General features: G+C 46.7%; 1 protein-coding gene across 4 annotated transcripts in view; it reads right to left on the reverse strand.

The window, feature by feature from the left end:
* The window catches only part of EFTUD2 (elongation factor Tu GTP binding domain containing 2), a 208,733-nt gene that overhangs the window by 15,744 nt on the left and 173,761 nt on the right, over window positions 1-19,228 (reverse strand). For all 4 annotated transcript variants that reach the window (XM_085609831.1, XM_085609851.1, XM_085609863.1 and 1 more), the window contains exon 20: window positions 11,767-11,849. In XM_085609831.1, coding sequence (XP_085465957.1) covers window positions 11,767-11,849 — 83 coding nt within the window. The remainder of the gene's footprint in view (window positions 1-11,766; window positions 11,850-19,228) is intronic.

Raw genomic sequence — 19,228 nt, forward strand, 5'->3', positions numbered from 1 at the left:
CTGAGTCAGTTCTCAGAATCAGCTGTTGAAAGTCGACTTTGGTACTGTAGTGATTTTTAACTAATATTTAGCTATTTCAAAAGTGAGCACTTAGAAAATATTTCAGAGCAAACAATCAATGATTTCCTATGGAAGGAAATATAGGTTACAGGTACAGTAGGTTATCGTTACTTTTGTAATCCAGTACTGGGTGGCTAGACTCAGTACTGGGACATTTATCCAAAACCGGTAAGTAATTACGTTTTCAGATGTTATACGATTTTTGAGGAATATTTAGAAATTGCAGAAATCAACACTTAGAAGAAATTTCATAGAAAAGCAGTCAATGGTTTCCTATGGAAGAAAAATGAGTTAAAGGTAAGTATAGTTGTGGGTACTTTTCAGAGTCAGTGCTGGGCACCAAGATCCAGCACTGGGAGCTCACCTAAGAGCAGGAGAGTAAATACGTTTTTGGTACTCAGCTGATTTTTGGTGAATATTTTGAGTTTTGAAAAGTTCACACTTAGAAGAATTTCCAAGAAAAAGCCAGTCAATGTTACCCTATGAGGAAAATGAAGTTAGCGGTTTAAGGGTAAGTTCTCGACTGGCAGAGTTGAAGTTCTGGGTATAGACTCAGGGGTCTCCCAGTGTACAGTCAGTTCACCCTCAGCGGTTTCAGGACGGCCGGGTGCAGAGAGAGTTAGGCCCAATGTTAGCCTATGAGGAATAGGGGGGCCTGGTTTGGTGCTGCTGACTAGCAGGCCACGCGGCTGTGGGAGCTGGGCTCCTGGTCACTCACTCAGGGCAAGTGGGGAAGTAGGCTAGTGTAGAGATTGCACTGCCAGGGCCACTCGGGCGGCTGGGTGCAGGGTGCTTTTGAGCCGTCGGGCGCTCAATGGAAATCAATGGGAATGTTCCGGTTAGGAAAAAGGCTGCAAGCTCGGGGACGAGGATGCTTCAGGTGCCACCACCACTTCGAGAGGTAAGTTGGGTAGTTGTAGGTTAGGTGGGTACCCCGGGATTGGGCACAGGGGGCCGCAGGGCGCCGCGTGCAGGGGTGCCTTTTGGTGTCGGGAAATCTTACCCTCTGATGATCGCGGTTGGGGGGGGGGGGGGCACCTTGTTCTGAGGCTGCAGGCTACTTCCGGAATGTCGAGGGGGGTCCTTGGGTGCCGGACTCGGGGTCACAGTCGCCGTGGGGTCGTCCTCAGGGTCTTTGTCCACTCCGGCACTGGCCAGGCTTGGCTGGTGCAGAGTGTGCTGGGTTTGCGGTTCCGGGCTGCTGCCAGGGGTTAGAAATAGGTTTCTGAGTAGAGCTTCTACTCATGGGAGTCCCAGGGGCTTAGAGCCAAAAGGTAGCCAGGTCCTCCGGGGTTGGTGAGGTTGCTGGCCACGAGAGATGCCGCGCTGGTGCAGGTTCGAGAGTCGACAGGCCGGTAGGGCTGGGGCCAAAGCAGTTGGTGTCTTCTTCCCTTTTTAGCAGCTGCAGGGCAGGTCTTTGTTCTTCTTGCTCTTCTTGTAGTCTTTTGAATCTGGAATCTGGGGAAGGAAGGTTCAGGGTGCCCCTAAATACTAGATTTAGGGGCGTTACAGGTAGGTGAAGGCCAGGGACCAATGGGTCCTTGTCCTGGGGTGGGTACACCCCCTATCCTGCCTCTCTCCTGTGGGAGGGGGGGCAGTAGCCTAATCCTGATAGGGTAGGGCCTCCCATCTTCAAGATGGCGAGAGCCCGGAGATGTGCTTCACCTTGCCTCCCCCCACCTGAGGGGTGGGGTGGGCAGGCTGGCACATCCCCGGTCCTTGTATGTGGTTTCCGGCCAAGCTTCTCGCCAGAGTGGGGGGTTGCAGTGGCCTGGGGAAACTCCAAGAGGCGGCATGCCTTTGAAGCTTCCCTTTGCTCATCCTGGGGGAGGAGATTTATCACCTCACCCAGGATGTGCATTGTTGCAGGCCCGGGAGAGCAGGGGCTCCCCCACCCAGGGGTCCAGCAACGCGTCTGCTGTGTGGCAGCCTGGGCAGCCTCAGAGCAGACGTGGATTGTAGGTTAGTTGTAAGGGGGCATCTCTAAGATGCCCTCTGGGGTGCTTGGTACATTAAATCCCACACTGGCATCAGGGTGGGTTTAATGTGCTGAGAAGTTTGATACCAAACTTCCCAGTCTTTAGTGTTGCCATTATGGTGCTGTGGAGCTCGTGTTTGACGAGCTCTCAGCACCATGTACTCTTAAATGGCAACACTGCACTTACAGTGCCCAGGAATGGACCTGCGTACTGTAGGGGCACAGGGCTCCTGCTCCTGTGCCCACACCATGGGCATAAGGCACCCAGCCAGAGGGGTGGCTGATATATGCCATGGCAGTGTAGGTGATGGGCATGGCACACAGAGGTGTGTCATGTCGACTCTTCATTTTGTCCTGCACCCAGACACTCAGCCTGCAAAGGCAGTGTGTGTGTGTAAGGGTACAGGGCCTCTAAGGGTGGCACAAATGAGTGCTGCAGCCCTCAGAGGCCTTCCCTGGTCACAAGGCCCTGGGTACCTAGGGTACCATTTACTAGGGGCTGACATATGGCCAGGGTTTGCCAATTTGGAGATTGTGTGGTTTAAGGAAGGAACATAGGCCCTGTGCACCTGGTTGGCAGGAGTCCAGGGTACCCTCAGTAAAAGTACATTCAGCAATTTAGCAAAAAGTGGGGGCACACCATGCAAGAAAGATGGCACTTTCTCACAGTGTGGAACTACTGAGAGTTTCGAGGAGTGTTGTGAACCATGGTTGCCGTGCCCATGTGGGAGCAACTAGGATTATTTTGAGAGGCTAACTGAACTTGCGTACTACTAACGGTATGCGTGGGAGTGGCGGAAAAGCATATGCAAATCTGCCTGACCAGTTCATCCATATCGCATTGCCCTTAGACAACAGCTGTGGAAACCTGGTGGCGAAGGTTGGGCATTTTGCGTTTGCGTGTGTGGCAAACAGATCTATGTCTGGGTAGCCCCACATCTGAAAAATTGCTGAAGAACTTGAGGATGAAGTTCCCATTCGTGTATCTGCTGTGTTTGACGACTTAGCAGATCCGCAATCTGATTCTGCACTCCTGCAAGATGTTCTGGGGGAGTGTTGTTACCACAGCCTCTTCCTTTGTTGTTATTTTGCCTGTATCCACCTCTGAAATATCCCCTGTTCCGGGATGTTTGTGTGGGACTTTTGTAAGAGGAGGAAGCAGTGTCTGTACTAATATTCTTGGATACGCCCCTATAAAAGGAGCGACGAAAGGAGCCTTGTGTAGATGGAGACTAATGCTCCCATAGATTTAGCAGTCTCAGTGCATTTTTTCATTTTTTCTAAGGCCGTTTCTACAGCAGGGCCAAAATTGAAAGGCTGATTCAGGATAGTAGTCTGCACTTCGTTTAAACCCAGAAATGAGCAACCATGCATGCCTTCTTAATAACAAACTAGTGTTGATTGATCTAGATGCGGTGTCTGCTGCATCGAGGGCACATTTAATGGATGCGTTCGTGATTAACTTGCCCTCCTGAATCAAATCGTTGGCTTTGTCCTTTTATTGGTGAGGTAAATGCTGCAATAGACCCTCAAGCTCGTCGTAGTAAGCCCAATTGTATCTGGTGAGTAATGCTTGTGCATTAGCTATCCTCCAGTGATTAGCTGCCTGGGAGGCAACTCGTTTGCCTGAGGCGTCTAGTAATTTGGACTCTTTGTCTGGAGGTGGAGCGTCACTTGAGGTCTGAGAGTTGGCACGCTTCCTAGCATTGGCTACTACCAGGGAATCTAAAGGGAGTTGGCCTTTGATGTAGGTGGGATCATTAGGGGCGGGTTTATATTTTTTCTCAATGCGGGGATTGAGAATCCTGGCCCTGACAGGGTCTTTGAAGACGTCTGGAGCATGTTTGACGACGCCTTTTAACATGGGTAACGTTTGTACTGTCTTTTGTGACTGTGCAAAAGTGTCTACCAGGAAGTCTTCGTCTGAGGTGTCTGAATGCATTTGGACGCCATGATATTGGGCAGCCCAGTCAATGAGTTGACTAAACCCAATGTTGTCATCTGGGGGGAGATGGCCTTGTTGGGTATGCATCTGGGTCAGGAAGGTCTGGAGGATCTACGGAGACATCGTAGTTGTCCCATGGGTCCTGTAGTATATCAGTGTCACCGTCAGGATCAGGATCATTGTAAGGGTCATTATTTCCACCCCCACCCCCTAGGTCATCATCATCCGGTGGTGGTGATGGTGAGTATAGAGGAGGTATGGGGGTCTTTGGAGGGGAGGGAGGTTTAGTAGGAAGAACAGGAGAAGAGGGTCTTAATGGTGAAGTTGCAGTCTTTCTTCTTCACAGGCACCTCAGGGACTTGTGGGGTGTCCAATTTCCTCTTATTCAGTGGGATATTGAAAATATGGCCTGTTTTAGGGTCCACGTGCAATGTTTTTTGTTTGGGATCAATAGGATCCGGTTGAAAAAGTTCTTCCTCTTGATCGTCTCCCTTCGGTTCCGAACGTGGTTTCGATTTTGTATCTGGAGCCTTAGAAGGGGTTTTTGAGTCCTTCGGCTTTGGTGTCGAGTCCAAAATCTTTTTCGGATCCGAAGGTTGTCGATGTTTCTTTGGATCCGAGGCCTTTTCTTTCTGTGCCGGAGTGCTTGGTGCTGTGGCCTTTTTGGGGACAGCGGGAGAAGGATGTGTTCCCGCCTTTGGCATCGACGGTGTTTTTGGGGCACCAAAAGCCGGAAGGCTTTTCATTGGTCTTCGGAGCCAGGGCCGAGCCATCTGAAGTTTTCTTTCGGTCGAAACTAAGGCCTTCAGGCAAAGTCTTGACCAAAGCCTTTGGTTTATCGGGTGGGGTTGGGGCAGTTGTACTCACTTGTTGACCTGGAGTGATGTGGTCATCGTAATCTGAGTCATCTGCTTCGGATACGATGTAGAGTCCCTCCGAATCCTCTGCCTCTGGGACATCGGGGCCTTCATCAAAGATGTCTTTAGGCACCGGTGCAGCCTGTTGCGCCATTATGTGTCGTCGAGCCCAGCGATCACGGATAGTCTTCTTGGACCGGAAGGAGGCGCAGGCTTGGCAATCCTTTACTTCGTGTTCAGGCGAGAGACAAAGGTTGCAGACCTTGTGGTGGTCGCTGTGTGGGAACTTAGCTCCACACTGGGGGCATTTTTTGAATGGAGTCCTTTTCATTAGCCGTAGGCCCGAATGCGTCGATAGGCCCAGCGGCTCGCGTCGACGACCTGAATCGAATCAGTTAGCGCGTCGAAAGGCACGCAAACGTGAAAAGGTTGGGAAAGCACGGTACCGAACCGGAGCGATGAAGTTACATCCGAACCCGATGGAGGGAAAAAAACAATCTGAGGATGCAGTCGATGCCCATGCGCACTATCGTCCAAGGGAGAAGTCACCTATCTCGTGACTACAAAAGACTTCTTCCAAGACAACAAAAAGGTGCAAGCATCAAAGCCCAACACCAGATGGCGATCTATGCAACAGTATGAATTCTGCAGCTCCTGTGCCTCGAACACATATTTCTCTACAATGGTCTGGACGACTGCGATATTGTCCAGGGTACCATGGTTCTTTCTAAAACCAGCTTGTTCTGGTGGTAAGATGTTCTGGTCATGGGCCCATTGCTGCAGATGACATAATATACTTTTTGCAAATAATTTGCCCGAAGCATCCAACAGTGCAATCTGTCTGAAGCTACTTGGTAAAGTTTTTGGGCCCTTTTTATACAATGGGACTATAATACTCCCCTTCCAAGAGGGGGGAATATTGCTCGTTCGGAAACAGAAATTAAACAATGGCGCTAAACGGGCTCCCCATGCAGCTGACTCCTTTTTAATTAACACAATCGGGATTCCATTCAGCCCTTGTATGCCGGAGGTTCTGGTGTGCTTCATAAAACCCCCTACTTCATCCCCTGACGGGGGACCAAATTCAAGAAAGGAAGACTCCTCTACGCCAAGCGTCGCTGGAACTACTGGGCTGTTTATATATAATAATAAGATATAATCCACCCACTCCTTTTCTGGAATCAGTATAGGCAGAGCCCTCTGCCTTGAATCAAAATATTGCGCAATCAAATGCCAGTACTTTCTTGACTTTTTGGCCCTTGAGGCTTCCCTCAACCCGATCCACTTAGTGTCAAACTCCCTTTTCATTTCGCTAAGTTTACGACAGCTTCTTACTCGCTTAAGGCGGTTAATTTCCTGCTGTTGACTCATAGAGAATTGTATATGTTGTTTTCGAACTAGCCGGTTAATTTCTTGATTTAGCGCTTTCAGCAAGAACTTACCCTGCTTAGGCAAACGGGGACCAGCGGATTTAGAGCTTAAATTATGCATCTCTTCCATTTGGGCCTTAAAAAACTGTATAATATTAGCGTAAGCATAACCCTGCTGTTCTACATAAGTCTTCTTCACTATCGAACCTACATCTGAAATATTTTTTAACATCCAAAAAGAACGTCCATTTGCCTTATTAAAAACCACCATGCCCTGGCCCGAGATCCCCGGATTAGGGTACAGGTAGATCAAAAGCCAATGTCATACCTACTACACTATGGTCACTCCAAACTGACGGAAGGACAAATAGATTTTCATAGGCCCCAAACATTTGGTAAGAGACTCTGAAAAGTTATGGATGTTGTCTATTTTGTAGATATGCTGCTATGGCAGCAAGATGCAGTCTGATAGACGTATAGGCTAGGTTGCATCTTTGGAGGTGTAGCAAGTAGCCTATGATGTGTTGGATAGGCACATCTAGGGGATCAGTGTTGTTATTATGACAGTACATTACAAACAGTTTCCACTTGGCTGCATAGCATGCTCTAGTGGTAGGCCGTCTAGCTTCTTTAATGACGTTCATACAGTCAGGAGGAAGGTTACGGTAACTGAATTCTAGGACTTCAGGAGCCAGATCGCTAAGTTAAGCTGAGCTGGATCTGGGTGTTGGATCTCTCCATGGTTCTGGGTTAAGAGGGGTGGAGAGAGGTGTAATTTTTGGTGCGGAACTACTAAGAGTTCCAGCAATGTGGTGTACCATGGTTGTCTGGCCCAATTTGGAGCAACTAGTATGAGCGTTAAGGAGTGTTGCTGTAGTTTGCGCAACACTAGTGGAAAGAGTGGGAGAGGCGGTAAAGCGTACGCAAATCCTCCTGACCAGTTCATCCATATCGCATTGCCTTTGGACAATGGGTGAGGATACCTGGCGGCGAAGCTTGGGCATTTGGTGTTTTCTTGGGTGGTGAAGAGGTCTATCTGTGGTTGCACCCACATTTGAAAAAACGGATGAAGAACTTGCGGATGAAGTTCCCACTCGTGGATCTGTTGTGATTGACGGCTCAACAGATCGGCTATTGTGTTTTGGACTCCTGGGACATGTTGGGCTAGGAGAAAAATGTTCTGAGATATAGCCCACCTCCATATGCTCTGTGCGAGCTGGGAGAGCTGCAGAGAGTGTATCCTGCCTTGTTTTTGTATATAATACATGGCTGTCATGTTGTACGTGCGGATTAAGACAGCTTTGCCTGATATGTGTTTGAAATGCTTTTAAGGCTAGGAATATGGCTAGTAACTCCAGGTGGTTGATGTGGAGTAACTTCTGTTGAGGTGTCCACCTGCCCTGCATGGTGTGATGTAGTAGGTGAGCTCCCCAGCCGGAGAGCGATGCGTCCGCTGTCATAACTATTTGAGGAACTGACTCGAGGAATGGTCGCCCTTTGGAAAGGTTCTTGGTGTTCCACCACTGCAAAGAGCGATGTGTACGACTGTCTACCAACACCAGATCTGTTAGCTGACCTTGAGCCTGGTTCCATTAGCGTGTTAAGCACTCTTGGAGAGGACGCATCTGGAGTCTTGCATGAGGTACTATGAATATGCAAGAGGCCATCATTCCTATTAGCTGCATGAACACTCGAGCTGGAAGAGAGTGTTGCGGTTGGAATTTGGTGAGAAGAGCTTCTATGCTTGCTATCCTGGTGGGACTGGGATAGACTAGCGCCTTTGAGGTGTCTATTGTGGCACCGAGGTATTGTTGTGTGTGGGACGGTTGCAGGTGGGACTTGGCGTGGTTTATTGTGAACCCCAGGTCGTAAAGTTGTTGAATAGTGGCGTAAGTGTGTTGTACACACTGATTGTATGAGCTGGCTTTTATGAGACAGTCGTCTAGATATGGGAAGACGTGTATGTGCTGTCTTCTTAGGTGTGCCGCCACCACCGCTAGGCACTTGGTAAACACTCTTGATGCTGTGGTGACTCCGAATGGGAGTACTTTGAATTGATAGTGCTGACTGTCCACTACAAATCTGAGATATTTTCTGTGAGCGCTGTGAATAGGAATGTGGAAATAGGCATCCTTGAGGTCTAGGGTAGCAAGGAAGTCTCACTGGGAAAGCAGAGGAAGGACCTGTTGAAGTGTGACCATGTGGAAATGGTCTGAGTGTATGTATAGGTTTAGGGGTCTGAGGTCTAGAATAGGCCTTAGAGAGATGTCCTTTTTTGGTATGAGAAAATAGAGGGAGTAAACTCCCTTGTTTTGTTGGTGCAGGGGAACTGGTTCTATTGCACTTTTTTGTAGGAGGGAGATTACCTCCTGCTTTAACAGTATCAGATGTTCTTGTGACAATGGACGCTGTTTGGGTGGTATGTTTGGGGGGGTAGACGTTAGTTCGAGACAGTAGCCTGATTGAATTATCTGTTGCACCCACCTGTCTGAAGTGATGTTTTCCCAGGCAGGGAGGAATTGGTGGAGTCTTCCCCCGACTGGGGTGGAATAGTCTGGGGGAAGTGGAGGGTAGTCATGGGGTGGGGGAGGAGGCAGAGTTGTTCCCCCTGTAACCACCCCTTTGGTAACCTCTATTAAAGGTGGATTGGGTGAGAGCTTTGTAAGAAATGGAGGGGCTATCAGAGGAGTAGCCTCTGTGGGTGCTTCTGAAAGATGAGCGACGAAAAGATTGTCTGGGAGCTTGCGACTGCAAGGCTCCCATAGATTTGGCTGTGTCTGTATCCTTTTTCATTTTCTCAAGTGATACGTCCACATTAGGGCCAAATAGGTGTTGCTCATCAAATGGCTGATTGAGTATGGTACTCTGGACTTCAGGTTTAAACCCTGAGATGCGTAACCAGGCATGCCTATGCAGGACACTGGTGTTTATTGCCCTTGAGGCGGTATCTGCGACATCTAAGGCACAACGTATGGAGGTGTTAGTGATGGTTTAACCTTCTTGTATGAGTTCATTGGCCCCGTTTTTATACCTGTCTGGGGGGTGTTGCATTATGGACTCAAGCTCATCATAATGTGCCCTATCATACCTAGCTAACAGCGCTTGTGTATTGGCAATGCGCCATATGTTTGCTGCCTGTGACGCTGTGCGCTTGCCAGAGGCGTCCAGGAGTTTAGATTCCTTATCTGGTGGTGGTGCGTCACCTTGAGAAATGGCTCTCTTCCTCGCATTGGAGACTACGAGGGAGTCTAGAGGTGCTGGCCCTTTGATGTACTTTGGATCAGTAGGGGCAGCCTTATATTTTTTCTCTATTCTCGGGTTGATGATTCGAGCCCTAACCGGGTCTTTAAAGACCTCTGGTGCATGCTGAATGACCCCTTTAAGCATGGGTAAAATTGAGGTGGACCTTTGTGTGGTGTCAAAAGTGTCCATGAGAAAGTCTTCCTCCACGGGGTCTGTATGAAGCGCCACCTGGACAGCTCTGTGGAGGAGCTGGTTGAAGCCGATATTGTCCTCTGGAGGGGAAGGCCTGGAGGAATAGATGTCGTCTTGTGGGGTGTTAGGGACGTCTGGGACACTGTAATCACCCCAGGGGTCTGGGGAGCCAGTAGGGGTAGGGTCTCGTAGGGGTAGGGTCTCCTAGGGGTTGATTGTCCGCACCTCCCCCTGCATCATCTGAGGTGTTGGTATCATCATCGTCTATTGGAGTAGGTGATGGTGTAGGAGAGCGGTGTGGTGGAAGAGGAGGAGGAGAAGGGATCCTTAATGGAGAGGTAGTAAAGTCTCTCTTTTTCGGTGGTGGAGCCGGTGCAGGCGTTTCTAGGGGTCTTTTCTTGATGCTAAGCATTAAGTAACCAGTCTTAGGATCCTTCACAAGTCTTTTGGGTAGGATCTGGGCGAAACAGTTCTTCTGTGGGAGGCACCGTGCAGTTTTGCAGTGTCTTTGTCCGATGGAACCAGTTGTTTTTTCGGTTCCGAGGTCTTCGGGGCGGAGCCCTTTGGTGGCCGTTTTTTGGTCGGCTCCGAGGGTGTTGTCGGTGCTAAGGAACCAGTGCTAGCCTTCGACGCCGAGTGCTTAGATGTCGAAGCAGCGATCGGCGTGGATGAGGATAAGGACGTCTTCTTTTTCGGTGCCTGTGCAAGTTTTTCGGCACCGAGGGTAGGCTGACTCGAGCCAGAGTCACCTAAAGGCTTAGCAGGCTTCTTTACCGGGCCTGAAGGTGGGGCATGGGAAGCAGTATCTCGGTGTGCACTTGGGCCCGAAGGTGAAGGTGGTACCGAAGCCTTTTTTGATAGCGTCGAAGGGGGGTGGGGGTTGGGGGTCGACGTCTGTACTCACGGCCCTCTGAGCTGGAGTGATGTCCTCGACGTCGGAGTCATCTGCTTCGGAGGCGCCGATGATGCCTTCTTCGACCCGACCTTGCTCTGGAACATCGACGCCTTCTTGGAAGATGTCGTCGGGGATTGAAGATGACGAGTGAGCCATTGTTCTTCTAGCTCGTCGGTCCCGAATCGTCTTCTTGGAGCGGAAGGAGGCGCAAGCTGGACAGTCTCTGGCCTCGTGCTCCGGTGAGAGGCAGAGGTTGCACACCTCATGCAGGTCGGTGTGGGGAAACTTCGACCCACATCGAGGACACTTTTTAAATGGCGTCCTTTCCATGAGCTGGAGATGAGGCCCAGGTAGGCCCAAAGGCCTTCGTCGACGACCGGAATCGAAGACTTCGAAGTTGAAGAGTCGCGTGGATTGGGAAAACGCGATCGAAACAATACTGTCGAGAAGGGAAGGATTGCGAGTCGAAAGAGAAAACCGTTAACGGTTCCGAACTGGAACGCGAGAACACATCCGAGCCCGATGGCGGCAAAAAAACAATCTGAGGATGGAGCAGATGCCCATGCGCACTATGATTCAAGGGAGGAGTCACCTACCTCGTGACTTCCAAAGACTTTCCAAGACAAAAACAAGTGCAAACATCCGGGCCCAACACCAGATGACGATCTATGCATAGTGTGTAATCTGCAGCTCATATGCCTCGAACAAGAAATTACCCATTTTGGTAGTCTGCTAGTGAGAAGTGCCACGCTGGTGGTGATGGGTTTGACAATGGAAATTATGGTTTCCATCACTTGGTAATTAACCTGCTGGAAACTAAGCTTAGGGATCAAATAGTTTGGATTATGTGGCAAAGTGTATGGCTATTTCTGGGCAAGAAAAAAGAGCAGGCAACATATTTAGATTTGAATCCAGCTTTGCCATCCCCCTAGATTTAGCAGAACAATTTTGCGACGGTTAATGGCAAGGTCCTTACTTAAAAAATGAATAAAAACTTCCATATAAGAGGGTCAGAAACTGCTTGGATGAGCTGCCTGCTTTATTGTGCCAGTGCTGTACTTTGTATTCTGTAATGTCTCATGGAAAGTGAGATTTTGTCATTATAGAAGTTGTTGTTCTTTTAGTGGTTTGGACGATTAATTAAGTTCTCATTATAGGTCAATCACTTTCCAGGATGCCTATCAGGAGGCAGGCCTTAGTCATAAACACTGTTACGAAGGACTTACTTCTTATTTGGTGTCTCAGCGAAGCACTTCAGAGAGGAGGTCTCTACAACTGTCTCACAAAATGTGACCACTGGATCTGCCACCTTCAAAATCAGAACACAGTTGGTACCTTAATACACACATTGCTGCAATTTTAATAGCAGTAGAAAAATACCCATGACAAAAAAGTTTTCTAGAGGGCATTGATCACACGCAAGGCAACAAAGTACAATAAAATGAAAGGGTGGCGATACAGCACAGATTTTCAATTAGACACAAACTAGACACCCCAAGGAATACATAATAAACAGTGCATTGTTGTTGCACGTTACAGCACTCTTCACATTAAATTGCTGAGGATACATGAACATTTACATGAGACAGAAGAGGTGAATGGATTGCTTAAAAGCAGATACTCAGCAAGGTCATGTGGAAGACAGTGAAGGCAACTTAATTTATAATGGGCAGGGAGAGAAAAGAAAACCAGGACATTGCTAAGCTTACAGACCCCAAAGGAAATAAGAAACTGACTGTACAATATCATTAACATGTCTTCAAAGATCACAGAATTGAAAAGTTAAACACTAAGTTGCACCTCATTCCAGTGGCCAAAGCCACCCAAGCTTTTGGGCTCAGGTGTGCTTAGGTATGATAAGCACAAAGAAAAAGGACTCATGAAGAGGTCCTGAAGAGTAAGTTCCATGAAAAGTAAAGGATGCAATAAGGCTCCACTATTGAACCTTTCATACATTTGACAGAGCATCAACAAAGGACCACAAACTAGGAGATTAACTCAAATGAAGCAGATGCCAGAGACCTGCAAGTGTAACTGGGGCTGAATTTGTCATTTGGCTACAGTCAGTCATTTTCATAACTTGTCCAGCGAAATTGCCATTTTGATCTATCATTCCAGTGACTTTGTTGCATGGATCAAGATCTTGATCTCAGTTCTCCGAGCTCACTGAATTCAGAGCCCACTGAAGCTATACACACTTGTGCAGAAGTTTCTTGTGAACAGGTAGAAACAAGCATTTACAATGCAATAGGTCTCGCATTTGCAAGAGTTAGAGCTATTGGCATTGTAAATGACAGTGCCTTTTATTTAGGTTTTGAAAACCTGCAAGCGGTGCCTAAACACACACTTTGTACTTGTAATCATTGCTTACGAGAAGTAAGGCTGGCAGTAGAAGAGGCGCAGTTACTGCCCGCCTTGCTTCTCGTAAGCAACATCTATAAGTACAAAGTGTTTAGGCACCGCTTGCAGGTTTTCAAAACATAAATAAAAGGCACTGTCATTTACAATGCCAATAGCTCAAACTCTCTCATATGCGAGACCTATTGCATTGCAAATGCTTGTTTCATTACATGTTTCATGGTAAAGGAGAAGCCAGTGGGACATGCTTTAATGAAATAAACTGCATTTTGGCCATGCAATGCAAGTAAGCAACTTTTGCAAATGCCTGTGTATATTACTTATGTTGGAACATTGAAAGCCAGATATTTTGGCTTTGCCCATGCTTATTTTTTGTTGCAAATGAAGCACGGAAACCTGGGAGGGATTAGCCAAACTCGAAAGTATATGCAGGTTGGGCCCTAATGAAAATGCATCTCTGTGCAGGTTCTATTGCAACTTTAAATGTTTAAACTTTTTAATAGATGCCTTAGCTTAGACATTGTTCATTTGTCAGTATCTGCGGAATTTCGTAATTAGATGCCACATGAATTCTGATTCTATAGATCTACCTTCCAAATAATTAACATTTTTAAGTTGCTAGTCACTCAATAATTAATCATATAATCATGGTTCATGTTTTTAAAACATTAAATAATATGTATAAATAAAAGTATTAATGTTTAACATAGTAGGGTGGTGGGGGTTTCTCCCCGCTAATCTGAGAGGCATGTCTTCGCTGCCGTAATTATTTAGTGTTTATGGTGTCATGGTGGTTGGCGCAAGCGTGCCTCTTCTCCTTGCAAAGTGTCATTGCTGCCAGTGTATTTCTGCTATAGGTCTGGAGACGAGCCCGTCTCCGAGATCACTGCACGAACTTGCTACCCCAAGAAGATTTGTGTTTGTTCATGGTGTGTGTCTGCTAGTTTATTTTGTGTCCGAGTATGATTTTGGGTGCGTGTTTGTGACGGTTTAGAGTTATGAGTGTTTGATGTGTGTGTGTTTGATGTGTTTGATCTGTGTGTGTTTGTGATGTGTGTGATATGTGTATGTGTGTTTGATGTGTGTTTGGTGTGTGTGTGTTTGTGATGTGTGTTTGTGATGTGTGTGATATGTGCATGTGTGTGTGTGCGAGTGTGTGTGCTTAATGAGGGGTGTCGGTGCTTGTGTGGAAGTGCCAGTGTTCGGGACGGCTGCTCTTTTGCTGGGGCGTTACAGGGGCAGAGTCGGGGCAGGAGTAGGCTTGACTGTCCTTCAGAGAATGGCGTTAAGCAAGGAACGCCGGGCTCGAGGAGTTGGTTTTACCCTAGTTTATTTATGTAAACATGAGAAGGGGAGGGGATGTGGTCCGTCGGCTGCGCTGCCGACTTTGGTGCAGGAAACCAGGGTTCGAGCCTCGAGGTCGCGTCCACATCCTGTGATTCTGGGCAAATCACCTAATCTCCCTGTGCCTGAATATGTATGTAAATACGGTGCTCATGTACAGCGCTCCAATACCTTGGGGTCGAGTTCGCGCTATATCAAAGATGCAAAAAAGAAAAGTCAACAAACGGTCGGGAGAAGAGCGCGCTGTTTAAACAAAGCGCGAACTGATGGAAAGTTCAACACCTGAGAACAGCTGTCTGTAAAGCTGCTTAACGCTCTTTGGCAGTGCGAGGGACTCGCCTTTCAACAGCTGGTTGCGTTACATGATAGGAAACAGACAGAGATTGTACATGGATTACAGAGCAACCTCTGCTAAACAAGCGCACGCGCCTTGCACTGCAGCGGGAGAGAGAGGCGGTGGGGTGCACCCGCGAGTGGTGTGCACACGCTCCGTTTAGGAGTCGGGCAGCAAGCAACACCATAAAACTATTCATACCAGTTATAAATTGTTTCTTCAAGAACTGTCTCTGCACTCAAAAGCTAGGTCTAAATCTATCAAAACCAGTAAAAACATTTGATAAAACCCTGGACACATCACTATTAAAGTGTATTTCAACATAAAAAATATTAAACTGCTTTGGGGCCACAATGAGGTTTGAAGCTGCTGTGCCCTAGAATATCTAAATCTAATAGAGCGACAACACTCAGAATACGGTTTATTTGACTGTAGAGGTAAAATAAACAGCCATTGACGAAGCCAACACATCTGGCTTGCACTGTGTGACGAGATCAGCGCACTAACCAGAGGAGAACAGCTGAGAAAGGAGGACGCGTGTGACAGGAGGCAATAGACTGCAGTAAAGTAAAAGCAAATTTGTGCGCGCGCTTGGCGGGGGAGCGCATTCCAAGCGGGGGAGCGGACCCTTTGAAGTACGATGCCAAACGGATTGCATGGCGGCACGATGCACGCGATTGTGCGCGTGCTCACCATGCAATCCGCTTTTGGGAGCACTTTTGGGAGCCCCTTACTAGAGTCTCGCATAGCGATTGCTATTGCAATAGCTAGGCGAGACCTAAAAACAAGGGCCTGCTTAGGATAAATAGGAATCTGTGGTCACAGAGTGCATTATAAGGACCAATACTTCCTATCAAATAGAATGCAGAAAGCAATCAAATACAATGTAAAAAATTCAAAAAAATAAATATTGATTGAGAATTTACATGCCAAAAGTACACATTTGACTCAAAGCAGAATTACCAAGCTTAAAAACGAATCCTAGGGGGCGTGGCTTGACCGCCGAAGTGTCATGGCGGATCCCGAGTGAGCTCCGCTCCGTCGCGGGACTCGGAGCCTCTTTTCTTCTTCATTTCTGCAGTTTTTACTGCTTGGAGGGACTGTCCTGGAATAAGATGTCGCAGTGAGTCCGCTGGCCGCCTCTGTACCTGCATATCTTTGTTTTTAACGGTTTTTACCGTTACGACGTTTTTCTCTCCTCAGAGATGCGAGCGGCCGCCATTTTGAGGTGCATTTTCGCGGCGCTCGCATCTTCTTCTCCTATTTTTGTCAGCTCGACTTGGCATCTGCGTTGAGGCTCTTTTTGCCTCTAATATGATTTTTTCAAATGCTTGAATTTGGTCTGGGGCATTATTACTGCCATTAATTCCGGATTGTCATCAGTTCCTGTCACAGCTATGCCTTGTCTTGGCGCTTGGTGCAGTTCATGTGCTCCTCCTCTCCGACTCTTTATAACATGATTTGCCATTATTGCCCCTGACTTCTTCTGCTCTGGCTGGTTTTGTGTGGTGCCTTCAGCCTACCGTAGCTGTGCCACTTTCAGATAAGATGTGTTCCCATTGGATTTTGTGACTGTGTTCCGGCGGTATAATCACCTTGGGTTCGAATTTGTCTCCTACATGTAGCGGATTACTTTCATGTCCTGCTGCCTCTCCTGGATTTGACGCAGTGCCCCTGTTGGCGTGGTGTTGCTATTTATCTTCAGTAAAGTATCGTCAAGTTCTCGTTTCTTTGGCGATTTTTGCTCTCTTCGGCGATTGCTGTGTTCTGCCTTTTTGCTTTTTAAGGATGGCTAATGATCCCCTCATGTCCAGGCCATCGGTCTCTGGTACAAAACCGAAAAGGCACAAAAATGACCCACCTTCGCCAATCCTATCATCACAAAATCCTGTTCTGGACTCCATTTTGGATGAGGTTCGAGGCCTTCAGCCTTTCATGTCTGCTACCAACGACAAGCTCAAACAAATTGAGGAAAGATGGATTGTCATGGAAAGTAAGGTTTTAGACCTTGAGCAACGGGTCAGTGACATTCAAGATGTCTCTGTAAAGATTCCTTTCCTTGAGCAAGAAATTCATAAACTAAAACTCCACACAGAGGATCTTGAAAATCGAAATCGTAGAAATAACTTACGCCTTTTTGGCCTGCCGGAAAATGTTGAAGGGGCTGACCTAGTCTCATTCCTACAAAAATTCCTGCCAGAGCTTCTTGACCTTCAGTCTACATCTACTCCCCTCAACATTCAAAGAGCACACCGGTTGGGTTGGCTTCAGCCATCGTCTAACAAGCCTCGTGGTATTATAATGTTGTTCTTGGAATTCACCGAGCTTATGCAAGTTTTGAAGGCTGTGAGAATCAAACGTCGTCTTCTTTGGTCTGGCCATAACATTTTTATATCCCAAGATGTCTCTACTGCTACCAACGCCAGACGCAAAGAATTCCTTGCTCTTCGACCTCAATTGCGTCAGCTTAATATTCAATATGGAATTCTTCATCCCTGCCTCTGCAAGATCACTCATGATGGTCGCACGTGTTCCTTTGAGGATCCGGATAAACTCAAACTTTTTCTTCATAATTTCCCCTCACATGGCATGGATACTGGCTCTTAATTCTAATCATAGTGTTGGGTTGTTTCTTCTTTAATTGTTTTGGTTGATTTACTTGTCTACTTCCTTTGAATTTCTGTCCCTCTCTACTCTTATTGGGCTTATAGCCCATTTATCATTTTCTGCATCTGCTTTCAATGTGTCCGCGTCCTTCGGTGTCACCTCGCTTCCCGTTCTCAAATTTCCTCTCTCTTTACAGGTCTGGATGTTTTTCCTTGATCTGTCTACTTGTCTCTATTTTTTCCTTTTACTTTTCTTTCCTCCTCCTCTCCCTCTTCTTTACTTTACCTATCCTTCTCCTCGTTTTCTCTTAGTTTCGCCTTTGTTTCCTTGTACAGATTCGTCTCTTAAGAGTTGGTCTTTTGTCTTACTCATTGTAAAATGTCCCTCCTATTTTTATTTTGTCCTTCCTGCAGTTTTGTGGTCCTATTCCTGTACGTTCCCCTCCATCCAGAAGTATGGTTAATGTAGTCTCGTGGAATGTTCGTGGTCTGGGTCATCCCGTCAAGCGTCAGAAGGTATTGTCTCATCTTGCTAAACTTAACACCCAGGTTGCTTTTTTACAGGAAACCCACTGCAATGATAAAGAATCACTTAAACTTAAACGCCAATGGGTAAATCAGATTGTCTTCTCTCCTGCTATAGATCGTCATGGTGGTGTCGCTATTTTATTTCACAGGTCTATTAATGTACAGATTATTTCGTCTGAATGTGATCCATATGGTCGTTGGGTATTGGCTGAGGTTCTCATAAATAAAAGACAAGTGACTTTCTTCAATATTTATGGTCCTGTTAAACCTGACACTGAATTTTGGCAATCTATAAAATTGAAACTATTATCAATTTCCACTTCTGATATTGTGGTTGGGGGTGATTTTAATAATTGGTTGGACCCGTTCACAGATAGGCAATCCAAGTGTAAATTCAAACCTGACAAAACCCACAAATCATTTCAAACAGCTATTTCCTCTCGCCCACTTTTTGATTCCTGGAAAACATGTAACCCTGATTCCTCCGAATTTACTTTCTTCTCTCCTGTACATCATACTAGGTCCCGTATTGATTATATTCTTGTGTCCAAATCACTGCTACCATGTCTACAATCTTCTGACATTGGATCTATTTTTATCTCTGACCATGCCCCTGTCTCCACCCATATTGACTTATCTCTGACCACTTCCAAACAGGGCAGATGGCACTTCAATAATTTCCTTTTATCAGACCCTATTTTTATTTCAGAAGCGACCTCTTTTATTAAGGAATTCTTTTCCTTCAATAATTCTTCAGATACCTCCCTACATAATAATTGGGATGCTTTTAAAGCATCTTTTAGAGCATTCACCATTGCTTTTTCCTTCAAGAAGAAGAAGTTGCTGCACACTAAATATAAAGACACCTTAGCCCATATAAAATCATTAGAACATACGTATCACTCCTCCAATTCCCCCTCATAACTTCAAGACTTAATCAAAGCTAAATCCACCCTGAATAAAATCGTAACAAATGATGCCTGTAATGTCCTTCTCAAGATTAAGTCAAAATATCACGGGGGCCAAAACAAAGCTGGGAAATTGCTAGCAAATTATTTAAAAATTAAATCAGAACGTAAAGCCCTTGGCCCCATTCACTCAGAACTGGATGACTCTCTCCTTTCGTCTGATTCTGATATTGCTGCCACCTTTCAATCGTATTACAATCTCTTATACACAGAAACTACCAAGCCTTCTGATGAAGATCTCGCCTCTTTTTTCCGAGATATCCCTAAACCTAAAACCTCCCAAGATATTTTTCAATCCCTTGAAGAAGATTGAATATGCTACTTACCAGTATGCATCTGTTCTTGGCATGTAGGGCTGCTGACATTCATATCTGTGCATAGATCGCCGCCTAGTGTTGGGTCCGGATGTTTGCACGTTGTTGTCCTGGAAGAGTCTTCGAAGTATCCTTGGATAGGTGACTCCTCCCCTGGACTACAGTGCGCATGGGCATCCTCTCCATCCTCAGATTGTTTTTCGCCATTGTGGCAGTGATGGAGTAGATACAGAAAG

This window comes from Triturus cristatus, chromosome 1_1 (assembly GCF_964204655.1).
Source record: "Triturus cristatus chromosome 1_1, aTriCri1.1, whole genome shotgun sequence".
Taxonomy (NCBI): Eukaryota; Metazoa; Chordata; class Amphibia; order Caudata; family Salamandridae; genus Triturus; species Triturus cristatus.